This window comes from Salvia splendens, chromosome 10 (genome assembly GCF_004379255.2).
Source record: "Salvia splendens isolate huo1 chromosome 10, SspV2, whole genome shotgun sequence".
NCBI classification, from domain to species: domain Eukaryota; kingdom Viridiplantae; phylum Streptophyta; class Magnoliopsida; order Lamiales; family Lamiaceae; genus Salvia; species Salvia splendens.
This window is the reverse complement of record NC_056041.1, coordinates 9,380,134-9,402,832: the sequence shown is the minus strand read 5'-3', so window position 1 is coordinate 9,402,832 and position 22,699 is coordinate 9,380,134. Positions and strand designations below refer to the sequence as shown.

General features: G+C 38.3%; 2 protein-coding genes and 1 non-coding gene across 3 annotated transcripts; 2 read left to right on the top strand and 1 right to left on the bottom strand.

Moving 5' to 3' along the window:
- Nucleotides 1–115: 115 nt before the first annotated feature.
- Nucleotides 116–4,543, bottom strand: LOC121750308 (putative clathrin assembly protein At2g01600). The gene is made up of 15 exons (XM_042144823.1): nt 4,289–4,543; nt 4,071–4,140; nt 3,570–3,667; nt 3,112–3,250; nt 2,837–2,964; nt 2,460–2,552; nt 2,269–2,319; nt 1,995–2,060; nt 1,837–1,902; nt 1,630–1,710; nt 1,467–1,547; nt 1,171–1,350; nt 995–1,070; nt 746–864; nt 116–633 (listed from the first exon to the last, which is right to left on the bottom strand). Exons 1-15 carry the CDS (start codon nt 4,376–4,378, stop codon nt 289–291), a joined length of 1,683 nt encoding a protein of 560 aa, XP_042000757.1. The 5' UTR covers nt 4,379–4,543; the 3' UTR covers nt 116–288.
- Nucleotides 4,544–11,874: 7,331 nt separating this feature from the next.
- Nucleotides 11,875–13,758, top strand: LOC121752397 (DELLA protein GAI1-like). The gene has a single exon (XM_042147444.1). It carries the CDS (start codon nt 12,096–12,098, stop codon nt 13,590–13,592), a length of 1,497 nt encoding a protein of 498 aa, XP_042003378.1. The 5' UTR covers nt 11,875–12,095; the 3' UTR covers nt 13,593–13,758.
- A 6,422-nt stretch (nt 13,759–20,180) lies between these two features.
- Nucleotides 20,181–20,287, top strand: LOC121753466. The gene has a single exon (XR_006040440.1). It is a non-coding gene; the product is annotated as a small nucleolar RNA R71 (small nucleolar RNA).
- The last annotated feature ends 2,412 nt before the right edge of the window (nt 20,288–22,699 follow it).

Genomic DNA, 22,699 nt, shown 5'->3' with positions numbered 1-22,699 from the left:
CTTGTTGATTAGGACTGGGACGGCAGACTTTAGTTTAATTTTTGTTCATTCAAATATATGGTGAACTTCACTTCACTTCACCTTAAACAGTTCTAAAAAAGTTGAACATTGCAAGGGTCTAAAAGGGACATGACATCATCACCCCAATTCACCATCTTTTATGTAGTACAAACAAATACTGCATCTCTCTCAGCACATGTATACACAACTTGCAAACTATAGTACACATCAATTCTCTATCAATATGAATAAACTAACAAATTGCATTCTATGTGACTATAACTTCTCTTATAAAAGACCACTGCTCCCAAATGGATTAGTAGTTTGATGATATGCAGCAGGAAACGCTTCGAAACCCATCTCACCAAAAGGATTTTGTTGGCCCATCAGGAGATGCTGTTGCTGTTGCTGTTGTGTTTCCGGGTATACAGATTGAAATGGATTGTTATGATTTTGAGGTATAGCTGCCATTTGAGCTGCTGCTGGATGCATAGGAGCACTGTTCGACATTGCAAATGGATCGCTAGCTTCAAATGGATTAGGAGCAGCTGCTCCATAAACCGGTTGTTGGGACGCTCTATACATGCCTTCGTTGTATAAGCTGTCGAGTGTGAGTAAATCCAGTCCTCCTGCCTGCCATTGTAACATCCACAGGCCAAAATTTGTTATGCATTCGTGTAACGAAAACACTACAAGCCCAAATTTGTGATGCATTCTTTAAACTATCAATAGCACAAGAAGATACCAATTGCCGCTCCTGTACTGATGATAAGTTCGTGCTGGGAGTCGTTACTAGCGCAAGTTCCCACCCAGTAGGATCAAACCCTTTCGCTTGGGAGGCATCGGTGTCAACTGTTACAGTGCCTGCAGCATAATAAGATAACAACCAAGGTAAAAAAGTGACTGCAGAAAATAGTTGTGAAGCGGAAGAACTTTAACGAGTATTTCTAAGCAGGCAGAAGAATTTCAAAGATCGGTATGCAGGAACTCTAACCAGATGGAACAATAGCTAGAGCCAACGCATTGGTTTCCTCGATTGCAGATGCATCTTGCATGGTCACGTTCAACCCCTGAAATTTTGTAATTCATGCAAATAAAAGCATAGAATGATTGGATAAGAAAATGTTCATATATATCCCAAATAATATTTACATGAGAAGTGGAACTCACCAATAGATCATCAAATTCCAAGTTGGCAGGTGGGTGCGGAGAAACTGCTGCCTCATCAGATGAGATGGGAACTTCAGCAGATGGTGGTGGCAAGGCTTCCTCCTCCAGCTCTTTTGTATCTTTGGGAGATAGAGGAGCATCCTCTTGCTTGTATGTCAGCAATAGCCTTTCGGGATATTCCTATTTACGTACAAAAAAGCCTCACACCTCAACGGGATTGATTTATGAAGGGTACGTGCAATAAAAAGAAACGTGCAACCAAGCAATGTATAAGAAAAGAGGAGAAGAATTCTGACCAAGGCCACACTGGCAACCGAAACCATTCTAGGAGCTTCTCTTATATATTCTTCCATCGTTACCAGAAAGGACTGTGGAGGCTGCGGAGCAATATATTTCAGTCAACTGTGACTCTTAAATTTTGATGCATTAAACATGGAGTAATAGACAGTGCTTACTTACCTCTCTCAACACAGGGAACTGGAAGTTTCTAGCAAGCTCAAGTCCTTTACATATATCATAAAAATTAGAAAGACCAGCAGCCTGTGGCAACATCATAAACAATATATTGTCATGCCAGAAAGTAAGTCGAACAGTGTCATAGTTTATATATTTACGATAGCAAAAGAGCCAGAATTGAAAAGGAATAATGCTGGATCAGTAACCTACCTGCTGCCCTGCTCTTTTATACACATCCAGTGCTTTGACGGCTTCATGCCTTGGCATCTCAAAAAACTGAAAGCAAAACAGGTAAGGACACACTTTTCAATGAGAGCAACAAATATGAAGCCCTAAAAAAATAAACAGTAGAACAGTTTTCACATCACCTTGTCAACAAGATTGATTATCCCATCATTTATGGAACAATATATTTTGAAACTCTCTTTGAGTACCTAAAAGAATTAATAAAGAAGTCATCAAAAGAGTGAGTTGCCTCAAATAATGATATCACAACATAGCTATTACAGTAAGAGTTTTGAAACAGAAAGAAAGTTATCAATCAACACTGTCGGTTCTCTTATTCATACAGAGAGTATAGATTATAGAAGCACGATTAAAGGATTTCACATATATACACAGTTGGTGATGGAAACCACATACCAAAGCAAGAGAGTACTGAACCAGGTAGTTCCCTACTGCTACTCCCTCAGGCTGTAAATCATGAATGGCAAATTCAGTTTTGAGTTGCTACTGTCAAAATGCAAAACTGGAAATTTGCGACATGATAACAAGGCCATAAACCAAGGCTGGTTATGCCAAAATAAACAATTAGTCATCAAGTCTGGGACCACCTGACATCCAATAAGACGATAGAGTAGTTGTTGTAAAGCAGGCAACTGCTCTAGAAGTTCTTCACTACTCAAGTCTCTAGTTCTACTGTAACCCTGTAAACAAATTAATGAACAACAGCCATCACCCATTTGATATGGCCTAAAACAATGTCATCCATGTGAAAGAGAAGACAAAAGTAAAAAAGATGTATACAAAATGATTCAACTAATTGTCACTTATCAGCTTCAAACTACAAGAATATAACAGGAATAAAACTTTATGTTAAGAAATTCCCGGAGGAATATGTTTAACAAGTACCAAGATCAAATCTTATAGGTTAACATGAGCATATCCATATATACACAAAGCAATCAAGCATCGATGACAAAAAAAGTACCTTATCCTGCCCTTGTGCAGGTCCAGGAAGCCGTTCGGCTTCAATGTCATACCCAAGAATCCTAAAACATTCAAGACGTTCTTCTAGGAACTGTGCATATGTCCTTACCCAGGCAGAGTAATCCCAAGCTGCAGTAGAGAAGTACACATTATGATTATCATAGTCTAGCAGGCCCCCTTGGCATTTGCTTTATGCTTTATGTATGTTTAGTGTCTTAGGTAAGCCTTCTTAAGGTGAAAGTATACAAAATCACCCCCAAGAACAGAGCTACATACCAATGGGGCTTGAATCATCTTTGAAATTGGACATTTGGAGGACTCGGCCCCTCTTTTGGAAATTCAGGACTTCCACTTTAAATATAGGATCACCTTCTCTCAGTGTTCTATGAATAACTATTAAAGTCTTCAATGCAACCTGTTGCAGTAAAAGATAAAACTGTCAAAGTGTTGCTTATATCATGCCTCTCAGCACTATTTTGTAGTACACCAATAGATAGCGAATCAGAACCATATAATCCAAATCAAAGAAACTGTATCATCAACGGGTTTCTAAAACAGAAGAAAAACAAAAGCTGCATAACAAAATCAAAAGGCAACCTTATTAAACAGATTAACCAAAGTAGCATGAGATAAAAAAAGCATAGCTTTTTGAAGATCCAACCAACACTTGATTGATTGAAGAAGGAAAAAACATACATAAGAGTCAACAGAAAACAGAATTTAGCAATTCATACCGTCCAGTTGTGTGTTTTTGCCAGTCGTCTCGAAAGTGCATGTACACAGTAGGCAACATCAACACGAGGCCGCATTGCCGATGTGACCGCCATAATATCTGCAAGAAGCATACGAATACTAATAATATAACTGCCAGTGTTCCCATTTTCAACAAGGCATTAAAGCTTAAACTAAAACAATTTTTACTTCCCCTCAATGACAAAATATACAAAGCCTCATCAATTTCTGTATCTGAATTCCCAAGACCAAAGTCTCCCATTAGGAACATTAAAAGTGGAGACGCTGTGCAGTTTTTGATAAAACATAATCTAAGAAACTTTTCTTGGCAATCAATAAACTGAAGTCTCAACATATCCTAATGTTCACACCCCACACCATATAACCAATGAACCAATTATCCTTGAAAAATCAGAAAACTCAAGGGGAAAAGGTGAATAAATCTGACCACATAAATAACTGAATGGAAAAAGAAAAAGAAAGAATAAAAGAGAGAAAATGACTTCTGAGGTGTCTCTCTTTTGGCGGTTGCTCCACATGATTGGTAGCCTTGACGATCGCCACATCCACATCCTGTTTCCAGAAAACCAAAAAACAAATCTTTATTGGAAAGAAGCAAGATTCTGTAATGGAAAGTACCAACAGTTGATGGGAATAATGATCGAAACAATGTAGTTTTTCCGAAGATTGTTAATGGGAAAGAAAAAGGGTGAATTGGGACCTTGAAATCAGAATTGACACGGGCTAATCCGACTTTGGTGTGATCTTTAAGAGCACCGTATGCTTTCCTCCATGTTTGTAATGTCCCCATCTAGCTTTTCCTGTTCACCTTCTCTTCGATTCGTTGCTTTCTTCAACCTGCTAAGTACGAATCGGCAATAAGTCGATTGTGAATGTGAGAACTGGAAAATGTACAGCGTCTCAGAAACAGGAAATTTTGACGCTTTGATTGGTTGAACAGACAGACTGGTGGGTTTTGGCGGCACATCCATTACATATGTACATGCTTACGTGTAATATTCTTTGACATTTCTTTTCCTAAATAATACTATCTCATTATTACGCGGAAGTTCTAGACCATCAGAGTGTCCACAATGGTAGCCCTTGAAGGCCACCAAATGTGGCCCGGCCACTATTCGTGGCTCTCTTGTGGCCTTCACAATGGTAAAGGCCACGAAATGTATAAAAATAATAGGACCACGAAATGTGGCTCTCTCAAAAAAATAAAATTAATTTGTTTGCTTTTGTAATAATATTTTTTAATTTATGTCTAATAAATTTTATTAGTCTTTTGGGCACGAAGATTAAGGAATGAGGGAGTATAAATTTAATTAAAATAAAATAATTTGGATTGTAAACAAAAAAAATTAACCTAAAAAAAATGTAACAATAATTTCGTTGTATTATACTCCCTCCGTCCCGCACTACTCGCACATTTCCTTTTGGGCACGGAGATTAAGGAATGAGTGATAGACAAAGTCAACAATTACGGCTGTAGGTATAAATTGTTACTAAAAATGGAAAGAGTGCAAATAACTTGGGACGCCCAGAAAGGAAATAAGTGCAAGTAGTGCGGGACGGATGGAGTATTAAAATAGGAAAATTATACAACGAAAGTGATCTAGTTTGAAAACACTGGGGGAAACCCAAATCACTCTACGGTGCTACTTCTACGGTTAACGGGCGTTCTCGTTGAAGTAGTCCTCCATCAACCGACGGTCAGCCCCGGTATGATCACGGTCGAAAAATCGCCGATGATAGAATCGCCGATGGACCGCGGCCTCCGCCGCATCTTCCGCCTCGTCGGCTTCACGTTGCACCGCTGCTACAAGGTTTTGGAACTCCAGATCTACCGCTTGTTGGAATTGTTCATCGTCGGAATCCATAGTTCCAAGGTTGTAGAAATTGGAAGGAAAGATTGGAGCAAAATGGAAGTAAAATGGAGTTGGAAAAATGGAAATGAGAGTGTATATTTATAAAGTAATTTTCGAAACTTAAAAAAAAAAAATCCCGCGGCTCACCCTCGGCTCCCTGCCCTGCGCCCTGGCTCTCGGCTCTCTGCAATGGGGGGCCGCGCACCGAGCCGCGGGCCGCGGCTCCCCCATTGTGGACACTCTCAAATCTCAATCTCATTATTCTTTGACATTTCTTTTCCTAAATCACCAACTTGCGAGGAGCCTCTTGCTTCTGCGCAAAAAAATCTGTTTTTCGTTCATCGGCTTGTTGAACGTCTTCCCGAAGGTTGGTCACAGAAGTAATCGCGTACTAACTTTGCGGCGGCTTCCTCCCCATACCGGGTTCTCACAGAAGTAATCGCGTACCAACCTTGCGGTGGCTTCCTCCCGATTACGATGGATGTAAATCCGGGATTGCCTTTGAAGCGCCGCGGCTTCCTCCTCCTTCCTAGTCGATCTTCTTCTAGCGATTCTTCCATTATTCGACGCATTTGTTCAAGTGAATCCATGAATGGATTAAATTTGGGAGAATAATAATATTTTGAGATGATGAATGTAAAGTGTTTGAGTGAGAATAGAGAGTTTTTTTTTGGATTAATTTGTGGGAATTAAATTGGGCGTGGGCGTTGTGGCTGAAAAAAATTAAAATATCTTAGATAGAGGAACGAATTAATTATACTCCACTTGAATATAAAATTGTGGTTGTTTAAATAAATAAGAGTCGATACAGCATGGTCTATTTTGGATGGCTTACCTCTCAAAATAAACAAATTATATGGGTCTATGTTGCTGCATTTAATTATATAGAAAAAATTTAGTAATTAAATTATGTGGCACTAATTAGCTTAGAGAAACGTCTGGAAATGGTCATTGATACAGAAATTATTGAAATGTGTACACATATACTATAATTAACTTATTCTAGTTATATGTCCTAAGGCTAAAATTAATTTCTAGTTATATATGAATTGTTGAATGCAGTGGCGGATCCAGGACCCGAAAATGGCGGGGGCGGAACTTATATTTAAATATTAAATATTTAATTTAATATTATTTTTAATAATAAAATAAATAAATATTATATTAATATTTAAGTAGCACTAGCTTCATTAATAAAATATAAACATGCTTCAGCTTGCAAATATGTATTATTCAATTTAAAATAAAAAAAATATATAAATATAAACATGCTTTAGCTTGCAAATATGTATTATTCATTTTAAAATATAAAATTATTGTAAATATATGTACATTTTAAATCACTGTAAATATTATATACAAAAGTGATATAAGTAGAGCACTAAATATTTATATTTCAAAAATATTTAAAATGTTTATTTTGTTACATAGAGAATAATTAAGATGCATGGATCAAATTATAAGTACTATATGATAAAAAAGACTTTAACACAAGATTAAAAATGATTTTAACTAAAGAATAAATATAACAACATAATATATGCAACTTAGTAAAAGTTTAGATTCATAAAGTATTTAAAGGTATTATTTTGATAATAAGAAGAAATATGAATGGATAAAATAAAAAATGAAAAATGAAAAAAAATATGTTTTTGTTGAGGATTGAACCCTAGACATCTTAGTTAAAAATCCAACAAACAAACCATTGAACTACTACATTTTATATGACATTTATTGAAAATAAAAATATTTCTACACTCTACGGAGGGGGCGGATATGCTATTTTCGGTTTGATTCAATGAAAAATTTAGGCTCTCCGAACGGTCGGGTAGGGGCGACCGCCCCCACCTGCCCCCCTGGATCCGCCACTGGTTGAATGATACTCCAGTTTGCAGCCATCGTCATGAACTGGCTGAGAAAAAGATGGTACAAGAGAAACCTACTTGAGATGTATGTACACTTCATGTTCGTTTTCCTCTTCTTTTCCGGGGTAAGTATTGTTCCTTACACTAAAGCCCTTCTTGGTATGATGGAATGAAATACAATTCCTTCTTTCATTCTACTAATTTGTTTGGTACGATGGAATGAATGAATGAGAGAATGAAATGAAAATACAAAAAAATTGCCATTCCATTAAACCCTTATTTCATTCGATCATACCAAGAAGGGCCTAATGGTACATTCTCTTTGGTTATAAATTTATCTCTGTTGCTTCGGATTGCGGGCAGAGTGCTGCTTTGTGCACCATTCCTTAATGAAGTATCCTTGGTCTGTACCAACAAATCCTTCAGAGATCAAAGCTGGATTGTTGAAGTATCCTTGGATACAAGTATGAATAGCTCATCCTATTTATTTCATGTAAATCAAACAGCATAATTAGTTCCACTCTTTGTTTACACAAGGGCATTCATTTTAGACACAAGTCTGCGGCCGGCAAGTAAAATAAAAAATTAAAAATCCACACCAATTCACATCAACAATTTTGACTGTGAAGAAAAGATATTCTTCCTCATCTGGCGGCCCAATAAGTTTTGGGCCTATACATAGCCCATTATACTCATGGGCCTTGTGATTCAAGAATGCAAGCAGAGTTGATCGATTATGAGATTATGGACCCCTCACCACATGAAGAGGCATAATGATGTCTTTAAACAACCAACTCTCCTTTATCCTCTCATCTCTCTATATATAGAAAGGATGTCAACAAATTTTAATATGCAATGTGATGTCCGCTTTAAAAGTAAAATATAATTATAAAAAAATAAATAAAAATGTAGTATTAGATATTATGTCTTAAAATCACTGCCCTTAAATATCAGTTATACAAAGATAAATCAGGTATGTAATTATTGATTATAATTCTAATAAACACGTATATAGAATATTATTATAAATATTAAAAGTGGTGTTACCTTGCCTAGTTTTTTTTGGTATAATATTATCTTATCAAGATTTTATTGAGATCTACTCACACGAAATCAAATCAATTATATGATACATATAATTAATAGTATCAAAAATTGATTATCAGTCCTTATAGAGAATCTAACTTATAAAATGAACTTTAAAAAAATAATATTATCAATAAGGCAGTATTTTGTTCTCAACTAATAAACACAAAGTTAATACTACAACAACATTAAAAATATATTTGTTTTAATGATGAAGGGATTTTTAGCCGCATTGTGTTTGGTGATTATGGTGTGATTATGGTGGCGACGCAGGTTCATGAAACGACGGCTTGTGACGTCAAAGAGCTGCAATCATGTTATTTGTCGTTTAGTAGTGGAGGAGAAGTAAAACCGATAACAGAATGTTGTAGTAAAAGCTAAATGAGCAAGGATCATGCTTATGTGAATTCCAGAACGATCCATCATTGAAGCCCTATATTCAAGATCCCAACAATGTCAAGCAGCTTCTCGCCAACTGTGGAGCCCCGCTTCCTGTTTGTCCCTCCGCTTGATGTATATCATTTTATTCAAATAAATTTATATTCCACTTTTTCTTGGAATGATGTAAATGATTGAGAAATCAATATGTTACTATATTAACGTTTTCCCCTTTTTTTAATGTTTAATTTTTCAATATTTATAATCATGGTTCAAACTTGAGTTTATGATATTAACATACATACATATGATCTAAATTCTGAAATACTACAATAATGTACTCCACTAATTATCCCTCGCCTCTAGGCGAATCTAGCATTACAAATGCCCCTTCTCAAATTTCGTTATACTATATAACGAAATTTGTTTTGATATTTTACTAAATACCCCTCTTTTAATTCATAAAATTAAAGTACTCCATCCATCCTAAGATATTATACTCGTATATCACTTTAGGATGTCCCAACATACTTAAGTCATTTCTATATATGATAAAAATTTATTTTATTACCAACCACACTTACACCACTAAACAACACCTCCTAAATTCTTGTACCAAAAGAAATGAGTCTAATATCTTGGGAGGGAGTATATCTTTTAACACATCCCCCATCCTGTACACGGGGTTTCTTTGTGTTGTTTTGTAGTTCTGATGACTCATTTTTTTTTTTGGAGTTTTTAATGATGAATTAGAATATTGTTCGAAAAAAAAACAACATGGGGGTTGGTACAAAAACTTGTGCGGATGCCCCGACCATTTCAAATAAGTTACCAATGTGTATAGATAATAGATGAAATAGTTCGAATTCTAGGGATTTATTTATTGGGCTTTTCACCTTTGTAGTAAGTGAGATTAATATTGATCATAACTTTTATTTTATGAAGTGAGGAATCGGCTTAGCATGAATTTAGCTAAAATAACCCGAACCAGCTTGAGAGTGTAGCTCGAAACAATGAGTATTATTTTCAAATATGTTAAGATTGTTATAGTATAAAATATGATCTAAAATATAATAGGGATGTTGACATTTAATATTAGGAAACTATTCAAAAAATTTATTTTAAACATAAACTTTGAACCTTGTATATAATATCACGAGGTTAATTAGTTGTTTAATTTTTTCATTAGTGACAAAAATGTAACTATATTGAAATGGGATGGATAAACATATCTAGTCTAAGGACTTTGTAATCACAACATTAACATTTTTCAGTAGTAACCATATCTTTTATGATTTAATAACAAATGAAATATAACCGGATTTTGTCATTGGTGTAAAAAGTAAACAACTAATCCTCAAATTCGTGATATTATATATCAAGTTTAAAGTTTGTGAAAAAAAACAAATTTTTTAAAAGATTTCATTATATTAGACATCAATATCCCAATATAATACTCTCTCCGTCCCATTCAGGATTTCCATGTTTTTTTATTAATTTGTCTCACTCAAGATATTCAATTTCTATATTTATAAAAAAAATTCCACTCTTAGTCTCGTTTTATTAAAATATTCAATCAGTACTTTTCCCTCTACTTTATCAAATAGCTCTTCCTAAAATTCTACACATTAAAAAATATGAAGAATTTAAGTGGGTGGCCGAGAGAGTACTACTAACTAGTAAACTAAGCACGAGTAAATGACAACTTGAATTAAATAAAAAATTCTCATTTACGGAGTATGTACAGGGAAATTGAACCTACAAATGCATTGGAATAATTCTTGCACATTTTTCAATTTGGCGTACAACATCAGCCTCAGTGCATTTGCCTAGTTTTTATAAATTGCCTATGTTGAGCAATTATAAAATTTGACTGCGAAAAATTGTACGGTCAACTGTTTCATTTACAAAGTTTAAATTTTCAATAGGAGTCGCTACTTAATGTAATCAAGAAAAAAACTACAACCTGATAGTTTTATAAACTAAATCCGATAATTTTCAAAACGCATTGATTCTCATTTAATTAGTATTAATAATTAAACGGGGCAAAAATGCACCATAACTCTGAGCCCATTAGATTGTCAAACCTAGCTTATTAAAAAACTTGCTAACTAATTCAAAGGGCGTAGTAAAAAAGTGTCAGATTTATTCATTCTTAACCATATAGTTAAGGGATTGATCTACACTAGAAATAGACGAATAGTTACTGGATTCATCAATGGAAGCTCTTGATGTACTAGAAAAAAAACTGGCTAATCTAAAGCCTACCACAATAAAAACTAGTCATTTTCAGTTTTATAGGATTTGCTATTTAAGTAGACATAGTTGACTTAATAATGTACCCATAATCAGCGTTTACTGCCCAATTTTGAACCCATAAATAATGGAGTAATATATTTGGAAAAACATATTTTTAACCCATCTGAAATGTTTCATAACTTTAATGAGATACTACATAGAACTAATACTAACCCGCTAATCATCAATAGCCCTGCTAGATTGTAAAATTTAGTAGTAGTAAGTATTTTTTAAGTAAATTTTTATATCTAATGTAATGAATCTTACTATTTTCTATTTAAGTTTTATAATTATTTTTAATTTTTACGGTACTGTTTATCAGTTTTACATTCAATTGGCAAATGTGTTTCCTAGTTAATAATGTTAGTATGCCTTGAATCTGTATAGATTATATTTCATAATTGGGATATGATTATGTTTACTAATTACGATAGAATCTCATGTGTGCCTATTTATATAGGAGTAGGGTACATAATTATGTGATCTGAGATCCAATCTAAAATCTATAGCCATAATAGGAAAACACTATATTCTCCGTTTCCTATCCGTAGAGATAGCCAATTTGGTGAACCACGTAACTTCGTATCTCTAGTTTCTGTTTGTCTCTTATACGGCTACTCTATTATATGACAATAAATAAAAGCACGAAAAGATGGAAAGGGCAAATACATCAAATCTGGTTACTGTAGTAATTATTACTCCATAAAAGCAGAAAAGGCAAAATTGACCTTATCTGTTGATCTGTAATTTAACAGCAGTAAAACCTAAAAAGGCAAAATTAATCTTATCTGGTTGATCTGTTTATGTACAGTCGGCAATAGCCCCCCACCTTCACGAGCCTCTCTCCCTTTCGGCCTTTCCTCTGCCTCTCTCTTTTATTGTAGTCCCCATTTAGCATCAATTTTCCACAACCTACAATTCCACTTACACATCTCTCTCTCCCCATAATATATGAAAAGCAAGCACTTCTTCTAATCCTCGATCCTTCTTCTTCTCGGCTGCCGGAATAAATAGAGCTGAGCTTAGGATGAAGCGGGAGTTTGAGAATTTCTCGAGCAGCGGCAGCTGCAGCTCCTCCACCACACCTCAGATGTGGCCCTGCGACGCCGATGACGAACTCTTCGCCGTTCTCGGCTACAACGTCAAATCCTCCGACATGGCCGAACTCGCGCAAAAGATCCAACACTTGGAGCAACTCATGGAACAAGACGACCTCTCGCCGCTCGCCTCCCACACCACTCACTACAACCCTTCCGATCTCTCCTCCTGGCTCCAATCCATGATTTCCGCCCTCAATCCCACCCCTGATTTCGACTCGGATCTCACCGCCATCCCGGGTAAAGCCGTCTGCCCTAGCCCCCAATCGCCGCTGCTGAAGAAATTGAAACTTTCCACACCAGTGACCGAGTCGATTGTCATGATTGACTCGCAGGAGAACGGCATCAGACTCGTTCACTCCTTGATGGCCTGCGCAGAGGCCGTGCAGCGCGAGAATTTCAAATTGGCTGAAGCTCTGGTGAAGAACATCGGATTTTTAGCTGTGTCGCAGGCAGGGGCAATGCGGAAAGTCGCTACCTATTTCGCCGAAGCCCTAGCTAGGAGAATTTACAGATTGTATCCAACAAATCACCACGACTCTGCCTTGACAGATTTCCTGGAAATGCACTTTTATGAAACTTGCCCTTACCTCAAATTCGCACATTTCACTGCAAATCAAGCAATTTTGGAATCCTTCGCCGGTAGAGATCGAGTCCACGTGATAGATTTCAGCATGAAACTGGGGATGCAATGGCCGCCTCTTCTCCAAGCGTTGGCATTGAGGCCCGGTGGACCTCCTAGATTCCGGTTGACGGCGGTGACGGCCGATAACACGGATCAATTACAGGAAGTAGGACGGAAATTGACTCATTTGGCCGAAACGATCAATGTGGAGTTCGAATACAAAGGAGTGGCTGCGAATTCGTTATCAGATCTGAACGCAGCGATGCTAGACAGAAGAGAAGGGGAAACAGTGGCGGTGAATTCAATATTGGAGCTGCATCCATTGCTTGCGCGGGAGGGGGCAATCGAGAAGGTTCTACGAGTAATCAGAGAATTGAAACCGGCAATCTTAACAGTGGTGGAGCAGGAGGCGAATCACAACGGGAGCGTGTTCTCGGATCGGTTCACGGAGGCGCTGCATTACTACTCAACGCTCTTCGATTCGTTGGAGAGCTGCACGAGCGATGAAGACAAAGTGATGAGCGAGATGTACTTAGGGAGGCAGATATGCAATGTGGTGGCGTGCGAGGGTGCGGAGCGGCTGGAGCGCCACGAGACGCTGTCTCATTGGCAAAGGCGGTTGGGAGAGGGCGGGTTCGAGGCGGTGCACCTGGGCTCGAACGCGCACAAGCAGGCTAGTATGTTGCTGGCCTTGTTTGCCGGCGGCGATGGATATAGGATTGATGAGAAGCATGGCTGTTTGATGCTTGGTTGGCATACAAGGCCACTCTTTGCTACCTCTGCTTGGAGACTTGCTTCTTAAATTTCGTATTTTTTTCCGTTATTTTTGTTACATATGTTGTGTTTAATCAATATTTGATTCATGCAAAGCTTTGATTATGTTGAGGGTAACAAATTGGATACTCTAGTGGTATCATTTCTTCATTATGATTGCTACAATTGAAATTGAACAACGCACCTTTCCAATACTTCATTCACTGTCGACTTGCCGCTGTGCCAGCTCATTTCTTTTGATTTTGAGATTGCTAGATTTCCGGTCCTGATATCACAACTTTGAAAGTTATGTGGGGTTGAATGCGACGTCTCAGAATAATTAAAACACACCATGTTTACATTAAAGTTGATACGAAATATTAAAGATTCTTTCCCTTATTGCAAGGACATTTCAGAATAATTAAAATACACCATGTTTACATTAAAGTTGATACGAAATATTAAAGATTCTTTCCCTTATTGCAAGGACATTCTTTAATCCAAAATTCGCATCGCACTATTAAGAGTATCCACAATAGTAATAGCGTGGACACTTCCACTCGCCCCGCCACTTTTTTTTCCACAACCACTTCTGATTTGTCCACAACCACAAAAAAAAGCTTCCACGGCAATAGTGGATATTTTTTTGGCCACATTTCACTTTATTTTATTCTTTATATATTTTAATTCAATGAAGATTAAATTATCGGACTATACATAATTAAAAAATGCTATTTAATAAATTAAAATTGAAAACTAAATTTTCTTCGTATTAAAGTAAGGGAATAATTATACAACGAAAATTTCATCTATGGAGAATCACAAATGTTCTTCACGCTGCGCCCCCTCCCCTACGTGCCCAGACCTCTTCAATCAAATCGGCTTGGAGTTGGGTATGTGCTGTGCTCATGCGCATATCAGTGAAACGTTGGAGCAGATATTCATTACTACGTGGTACCCCCATCTGTATCGGTGCGGAGACAACACTGTGACTTGTACTTGCACCATCTTCCGGTGCCCAGCGCTCTGCAGCAGATCCTTCATCTTCTATTATCATATTGTGCAATATGATACATGCTAACATAATATTCGTGACATCATCTTCGTGCCAAACTCGTGCCGGGCACCGTATAATGGCCCATCGTGCTTGGAGCACACCAAAAGCTCGCTCAACATCCTTCCTAGCAGCCTCTTGTTTTCGCGCAAAATATTATTTCTTTGGTCCAACCGGTTGGCGAACTGTCTTGACGAATACAGGCCAACGAGAGTGATGTGTAATTTTCGAGTTCAAATATTGTATGCAAGATCACTCAAGTTTACTAAAATAACTCTAATATTACAACGACACTGCAAGAATACAGGGTCGAATGTAGTACTTTGAGTGTCGATCCACAGGGAAGGTAAAGATTAATTAACTCCTAAACACAGAAAACACATGCTAATGAGGTATTTTGATTTGAAGATTTTGATTAAAAGATTATGCAAAAACAATTACAAAAGATTAAACAAGCAAGACGAAATAAGAGAAGAACGTGTTACTCCAAACATTCACGGATAAAACGATGATTTATTCTAATATCCAACTCTATCTTATGAATTACGGGACTTCAAAATCAGTTCACAATGCTAGCACTAAACATGCTTGACATACGAAAGCTTAAGAATAGTTGAACACATATTCTAAAAACTTATTTTCGTTAATCTAAGAATCCTACGGGTGCGCGAGAATCAGAGATCAACTACTATTAGCACATGAAATCCATTACCAAATTATCATTTGAACAAATCTAATTGATAATTAATTACCACAATGTTCCAACTTATTCAAAGTTAAAGAGACATTCAAATAAGCCTAAAGATCTACTACAAAAGGTGCACCAAAAGTAATAGATTCAAACACTAAAATTGTGGTAAAAACGATCATAAGATAAAGAAGAACATAGCATAAATCACATGAACAAATTATCCAATTACATGTTTGGAGCAACACAAGATTTTCAGTCGAGCATAATTAAATTAGGAGCAATTGACAATGGAAGAAAAACCCTATGATTCATGGATGGAATAAGTTTGAAGAATCCACAAAACAAATCGGCACTTCTCCTTTTTGCAATTCAAACCTCAAAGTCAAACTACAAATTTCTCAATTTTGTCAGTAATCAATGCTCCCCCAGCACATGTCCCATCAATCTCTTTCCCCTCTTTCTTTTTCTCCTTTTTTTTCGTCCTCTGCCAGCCCACGTCTCCCCTTGGGAAAAACGAAACTGCAGTATAAACTGCTAATTTGCAGTTCGCTCATCAGCCCGGCCGGGTTGAATTTTTGGGCATAAAATTAACCCGGCCGGGTGACATAAATTCGACCCCTCCTGGATTTCTCATGCCTCGCGAAAATCACCCGGCCGGGTTGAATTATTGGGCATTAAATTGACCCGGCCGGGTGGCCACTTTTGAGAGCTTTCTGCACAGATTTTCACCCTCCGAGCTTCCTTCTTTGTCTCACCATTTACTCCTCTTCCTACACCATAAAACACACTTTTGCAAGCATCAAACTATATAAATCATGTAAAGTTATGAGAATAACAATGTAAATTTGATTCACATCAAATACCCCCAAACTTATTTACTTGCTCGTCCTCGGGCAAGATCATATAAAACACAACACTTTGAAGCTCAACTCACAAAAGTTTTTTTTTTTTTCAAAAGTTTTCAAAAGAATGAATCACGTAGAGACATGAATGACAAAGTCTAAACCCCCAACAATTTCAATCAAGATTTCCCACTCTCATGAACCATCACTTATCAACTTAGAACTTCAAGTCAAGGTACACATCAAAGTAAGTCCAAGCATAGGATCATACAACTCAAACCGTCATCATTGACTCATCAAGCATTACTTACCACATAGACTCGCGGATTTCAAACCAAACTTCTTTAACTCTACCAAGCTATTTACGTACATCCACAAGCATCAACGATTAGGTCCAAGGTCTTCGTTCAAGGTTGTAATGGGGCTAGGGACAAGGTAGGATAAATATGGATGATGAGCTCAAAGGCTACACATTTGAGTGCCAAAATCTTCCCTCCTAAACCATCCTTCCAAAGATAGAACAATAACAATTTTACAACCCAACTCACACTCCCCCAAACTTGAGATCTATTCTAGACAAGATTACATCAAACAAATGTCGAAGCTCTATCTTTATTTCATCAACTTATTCTTTCTTTTTCTTTTTCTTTTCTTTTGTAAAGACCTTGACTTTTGCGAATTTAGAGGTCGTCTTTTTCTTTTTTTTTCTTTTCTTTTTCTAAGAACTTCATTCTTTTCACATTACATCGAGTCTAGAGATATCTATACTTTACAATTCACCACCCCACACTCAAACTCAAACCACAAAGCTCAACTTGTATTTAGCACCCAAATAGTAGCAAGGTCAATCGATGAGGCTAAAATTAGGCTTATTTCAGTGGCTAAGTGTTTGGCTAAGTGTTTACACAAAGAATAGGGAATTAAGCTCAAAGTGGCTTCTAGGGGATCATGTGATGGACTAGGCATGTGATCATTTGGCCATAGAGTTTATCCTAGTGCCTTATCCTCCCAAATCGTTAACACAAACGAACGCAAGCACTTCACTCGATAAAGCAAATCAATCCAACATAATTTCCACAAGTCAAGCGATTTTCACACTCTCCTCAACTCAAGAAATCGGATGTAATCACGACATGCTTTTTCAAATAGATTCATGCACCCATTCCATTCATCATAGACTTCAAAGATCAAGTAAAATCAAGCACGAATTCCCAACCAGAAAGCCGAAGATAAAGCATGCACCCGTCAAATACATTGATTCAAAACACCTTTATCAAATAATACACCCAAAAAACATGCATCAAGCATAAAAATCATTGACAACCCCCCCAAACTTGAATGCGTCATTGTCCTCAATGCATGCATAGAAGAACAATTATAAAGTAAAGGGAAAGATAACTCCCCCAAACTTGGCATGAAGTCCATAGTGCATTCGGGTGGGAGGGTGGGTATATATCTCTTTGTGGGTGTGCTTCCTCTTAAGCTCCAACAAATGTCACATCTCCATGTTGCTCCTACAAAAAGAAACAAAACCTACAAAAAGAAACACTCAATTCAAAATAAATGTTAGAGGAAAGAATTGAGTAAACAAAACCTCCAACATAAGAAAACAAAAATAAAAGGAAAAAAAAAAAAACTTGGGTTGCCTCCCAATCAGCGCCTTTGTTTATAGTCGTTGGCTCGACTTTCTTCATCCTTGATCTACACTTTTGGCTCCACCAGAGAAGCCACTTCTCTTGCCTCCATGCCACTTTCAACTCCAACATAAGCCTTCAAGCGTTGGCCATTCACCTTCCAAATAGAATCACTCTTCTGATCTCGAATGTCCACAGCACCATAGGGGTACACCTTGTGCACCACATAAGGACCCCACCATCTTGACTTGAGCTTGCCCGGAAACAGTTTGAGCCGAGAATTGTATAGAAGGACCAGTTGTCCTTCATGGAAATGACGAGGCTTGATGGCTGCATCATGTATCTTCTTAGCACGCTCCTTGTAGAGATCAACGCTCTCATATGCATGAAGCCTAAACTCATCCATTTCGTTCATGTCAAACATTCTCTTCTCAGCTGCCGCATCATAATCCACGTTGAGCTTTTGCAAAGCCCAATAAGCTTTATGCTCCAGTTCTACCGGCAAATGACAAGCTTTTCCAAAGACCAACTTGTATGGCGAAGTTCCAATCGGGGTCTTATACGCCGTTCGATATGCCCACAAAGCATCATCTAGCTTTTGAGCCCAATCCTTCCGAGACGGTCTTACCACTTTCTCAAGCACCCGCTTTATCTCACGATTGGATACTTCAACTTGACCACTCGTTTGGGGATGATAAGGGGTAGCAACCTTGTGTTGGACACTATACTTTCCTAGGAGGTTTTCAAACAACTTGTTGCAAAAATGAGTTCCTCCATCACTGATAATGGCTCGAGGTGTCCCAAAGCGGTTAAAGATGTGATTCTTGATGAACTTCAACACCACTTTGGCATCATTGGTTGCCGAGGCCACTGCCTCCACCCACTTGGAGACATAATCGACAGCTACGAGAATGTATTGCTGCCCATTAGACTTGGGAAACGGTCCCATGAAGTCTATACCCCAAACATCAAAAAGTTCTACCTCGTGAATGTTATTCATAGGCATTTCATTTCTCCACGAGATATTGCCGGTTCTTTGGCAACTGTCACATCTCTCTACATAGGCTTTTGCATCCTTGAAGATCGATGGCCAATAGAATCCGGACTGAAGCACCTTAAATGCGGTTCGACGTGCTCCAAAGTGGCCGCCATACACAGAATCATGGCAAGCAGATAAAATCTGAAGGTGCTCATGCTCTCCAACACACATTCGAATAACTCCACCACTACAAATGCGGAAGAGAAACGGATCTTCCCAAACATACGTGCGGGTGTCACTCAAAAATTTCTTCTTTTGGTTAGAAGACAACCCTTCTGGTATAATACCCGTGACAAGGTAGTTCGCCAAATTGGCAAACCACGGCACATATGTTTCTCGAGCCTCCACTTGCAACACTTGCTCGTCGGGAAATGTTCCTTGCTGCCGGATGCAGCCTGTTCTTGACCATGTTGGGCACCATGCACCAACGCGGGACTTCCCTTACATGCCTCATCCGCCCCTGCGTGCGAGGAATGCAAGCCTAACATCTCATCCGCCCCTGCGTGTGAGATGCCGGAAGTACCTTGGCCGTCCATTAATGGTGTAGAATCCAACTCACGACCACTTCTCAACGTCACTACCTTACACTGTTCATTGCCTCTCGGGTTGGGTACAGTATTACTTGGGATAGTGTTAGGAATCCTCGTATGTGATGCCGTAGCCAGCTGTCCAATCTGAGTCTCGAGATTTCTCATAGTAGCCTCCATCTGCCCAAACTTTTCCACTGTCTTGTCCTTGAAATTTTCGTTCTCCTTTTGACTCTTAGACATAAAAGAGAGAATCTGTCCCAACTGATCTTCGACTGATGGCTTCTTCTCATAACCCGGGGGTTGAGTATTGTTCCTCCATTGATTACCCGAGTTGTTGCTAGGACCAGCTTGATTCCATCCCGTTTGTTGAGGCCTCCAATTTTGCTGATTGTTATATTGGTTGCCTTGATTGAACCCTTGGCGATTGTTGCCAATATAGTTCACATCCTCCACGGGAGGTCCTTGAAGACTTGGGCACTGATCAGTATGATGCCCGCCTTGGCACAACCCGCATCTCATCACCGTCACAGCTTGGGGTTGAGGAGTCAGTTGAAGAGATTTAACTGCCTTTGTCATCGACGACATTTGAGTGCTAATGTCCGCCAGTTGAGCCTCAATTGCGGTCACTCTTTCCGCATCCTTTGTAGCACCAAATGTATCTCCTGCTCTATCAGCCACTCGCCTTGGATTGTGCCAATTCCGTTGATTGTTGGCCAGCCTTTGAAACAAAGCCCTCACCTCATCGTGAGTTAGATCATCTAGGTTCCCATTCGAACCTGTAGTCACCAATCTCGTGCCTTCACTGTTGAGTCCCTTGTAGAATTTCAAAAGGTCATGCCCCGGAGCTAGTCCGTGACTTGGGCATTTCCTTATCAATTCCGTGAATCTCTTCCATGCTTCCGCGAAGGACTCGTCACACTTCTGTCGGAAAGAGGTGATCTCCTCTCTCAACTTCTCAATCTTCATAGGAGAATTGTATTCCAAGAGGAACAACGTCTTCAACTCTTGGAACGTTGCTATGTTGTAGCCCGGGAGTGAGTCATACCACGCTCTTGCGTTCTCCCTCAACGAGAACGGAAATAGGGCCCTCTTGATTCGATGATGCTCCACATTTGGAGGTCTATGAGAATTTGTCAGCTCATAAAAGGCATTGAGATGGCTCACCGGATCTTCCTCATCTCGTCCATGGAAAAGATTTCCTCCATTCACCAAACTAATGTAGTGAGGTGGAATGTTGACATTGTCATTTGCGTAGGCAAACTCCCCCGGGTGCTCAATTCCCGACCTAAGAGTGTCGCCAAACCTCACCACGGGTGGTGGAATCTCATTGTTCTCAGCCATTGATTCACCGTCTGAATCCTGATCCCTTTCTTCACCAAAGAGTCGATTACTCCTGAATGGACTCGAATAGTCCGGGAAGATCTCAAACTCTGACCCTCTAACCTTACTTCTTCTTTGATAACAAAGTAGTCCAAACGGTGGTGTACCTTGTGACCGTGTGTGCATTCACTGCTTTTTTTTTTTTTTTTTTAAACCTGCGCAACAGAAAATACACCAAGCACAAACACACTATATTTCCTATTACCGAAAGCGAGACCTCTCGACAACTTCGGGGTAAGTCCTATAAAAAATGTGTGCTTAAGTGAAACTAACTACCTAACTAGAATTAAGAAAATGTCACCTAGAAAATATACTCCTTCGTCTTCAAGTCCAGACGTGGTAGATAGCTATCACCTCCAAAGAAAACGAAATGAGTACCTACAAAATAAAAAGAAAGATCAAATAAAACACAGAACACAAACTAGAAATTAAACAATCTATTGCCTTCCCCGGCAACGGCGCCAAAACTTGATGTGTAATTTTCGAGTTCAAATATTGTATGCAAGATCACTCAAGTTTACTAAAATAACTCTAATATTACAACGACACTGCAAGAATACAGGGTCGAATGTAGTACTTTGAGTGTCGATCCACAGGGAAGGTAAAGATTAATTAACTCCTAAACACAGAAAACACATGCTAATGAGGTATTTTGATTTGAAGATTTTGATTAAAAGATTATGCAAAAACAATTACAAAAGATTAAACAAGCAAGACGAAATAAGAGAAGAACGTGTTACTCCAAACATTCACGGATAAAACGATGATTTATTCTAATATCCAACTCTATCTTATGAATTACGGGACTTCAAAATCAGTTCACAATGCTAGCACTAAACATGCTTGACATACGAAAGCTTAAGAATAGTTGAACACATATTCTAAAAACTTATTTTCGTTAATCTAAGAATCCTACGGGTGCGCGAGAATCAGAGATCAACTACTATTAGCACATGAAATCCATTATCAAATTATCATTTGAACAAATCTAATTGATAATTAATTACCACAATGTTCCAACTTATTCAAAGTTAAAGAGACATTCAAATAAGCCTAAAGATCTACTACAAAAGGTGCACCAAAAGTAATAGATTCAAACACTAAAATTGTGGTAAAAACGATCATAAGATAAAGAAGAACATAGCATAAATCACATGAACAAATCCAATTACATGTTTGGAGCAACACAAGATTTTCAGTCGAGCATAATTAAATTAGGAGCAATTGACAATGGAAGAAAAACCCTATGATTCATGGATGGAATAAGTTTGAAGAATCCACAAAACAAATCGGCACTTCTCCTTTTTGCAATTCAAACCTCAAAGTCAAACTACAAATTTCTCAATTTTGTCAGTAATCAATGCTCCCCCAGCACATGTCCCATCAATCTCTTTCCCCTCTTTCTTTTTCTCCTTTTTTTTCGTCCTCTGCCAGCCCACGTCTCCCCTTGGGAAAAACGAAACTGCAGTATAAACTGCTAATTTGCAGTTCGCTCATCAGCCCGGCCGGGTTGAATTTTTGGGCATAAAATTAACCCGGCCGGGTGACATAAATTCGACCCCTCCTGGATTTCTCATGCCTCGCGAAAATCACCCGGCCGGGTTGAATTATTGGGCATTAAATTGACCAGGCCGGGTGGCCACTTTTGAGAGCTTTCTGCACAGATTTTCACCCTCCGAGCTTCCTTCTTTGTCTCACCATTTACTCCTCTTCCTACACCATAAAACACACTTTTGCAAGCATCAAACTATATAAATCATGTAAAGTTATGAGAATAACAATGTAAATTTGATTCACATCAGAGGGTATATCCCATCTGCCAAATAGTATCTGATAAGTCGTATTCTAGGCCTTGGTTACTGGTCAGTATGATGTGCATAATTGGATTATATCTGCAAAATAGTTGCTTAAGTGTGCAGGATGAGTGTTCTAGCCAGTAAGCAAAGCTTCGGATACTTCAAGTGAAAAGGGCGTCAGAACGATTAC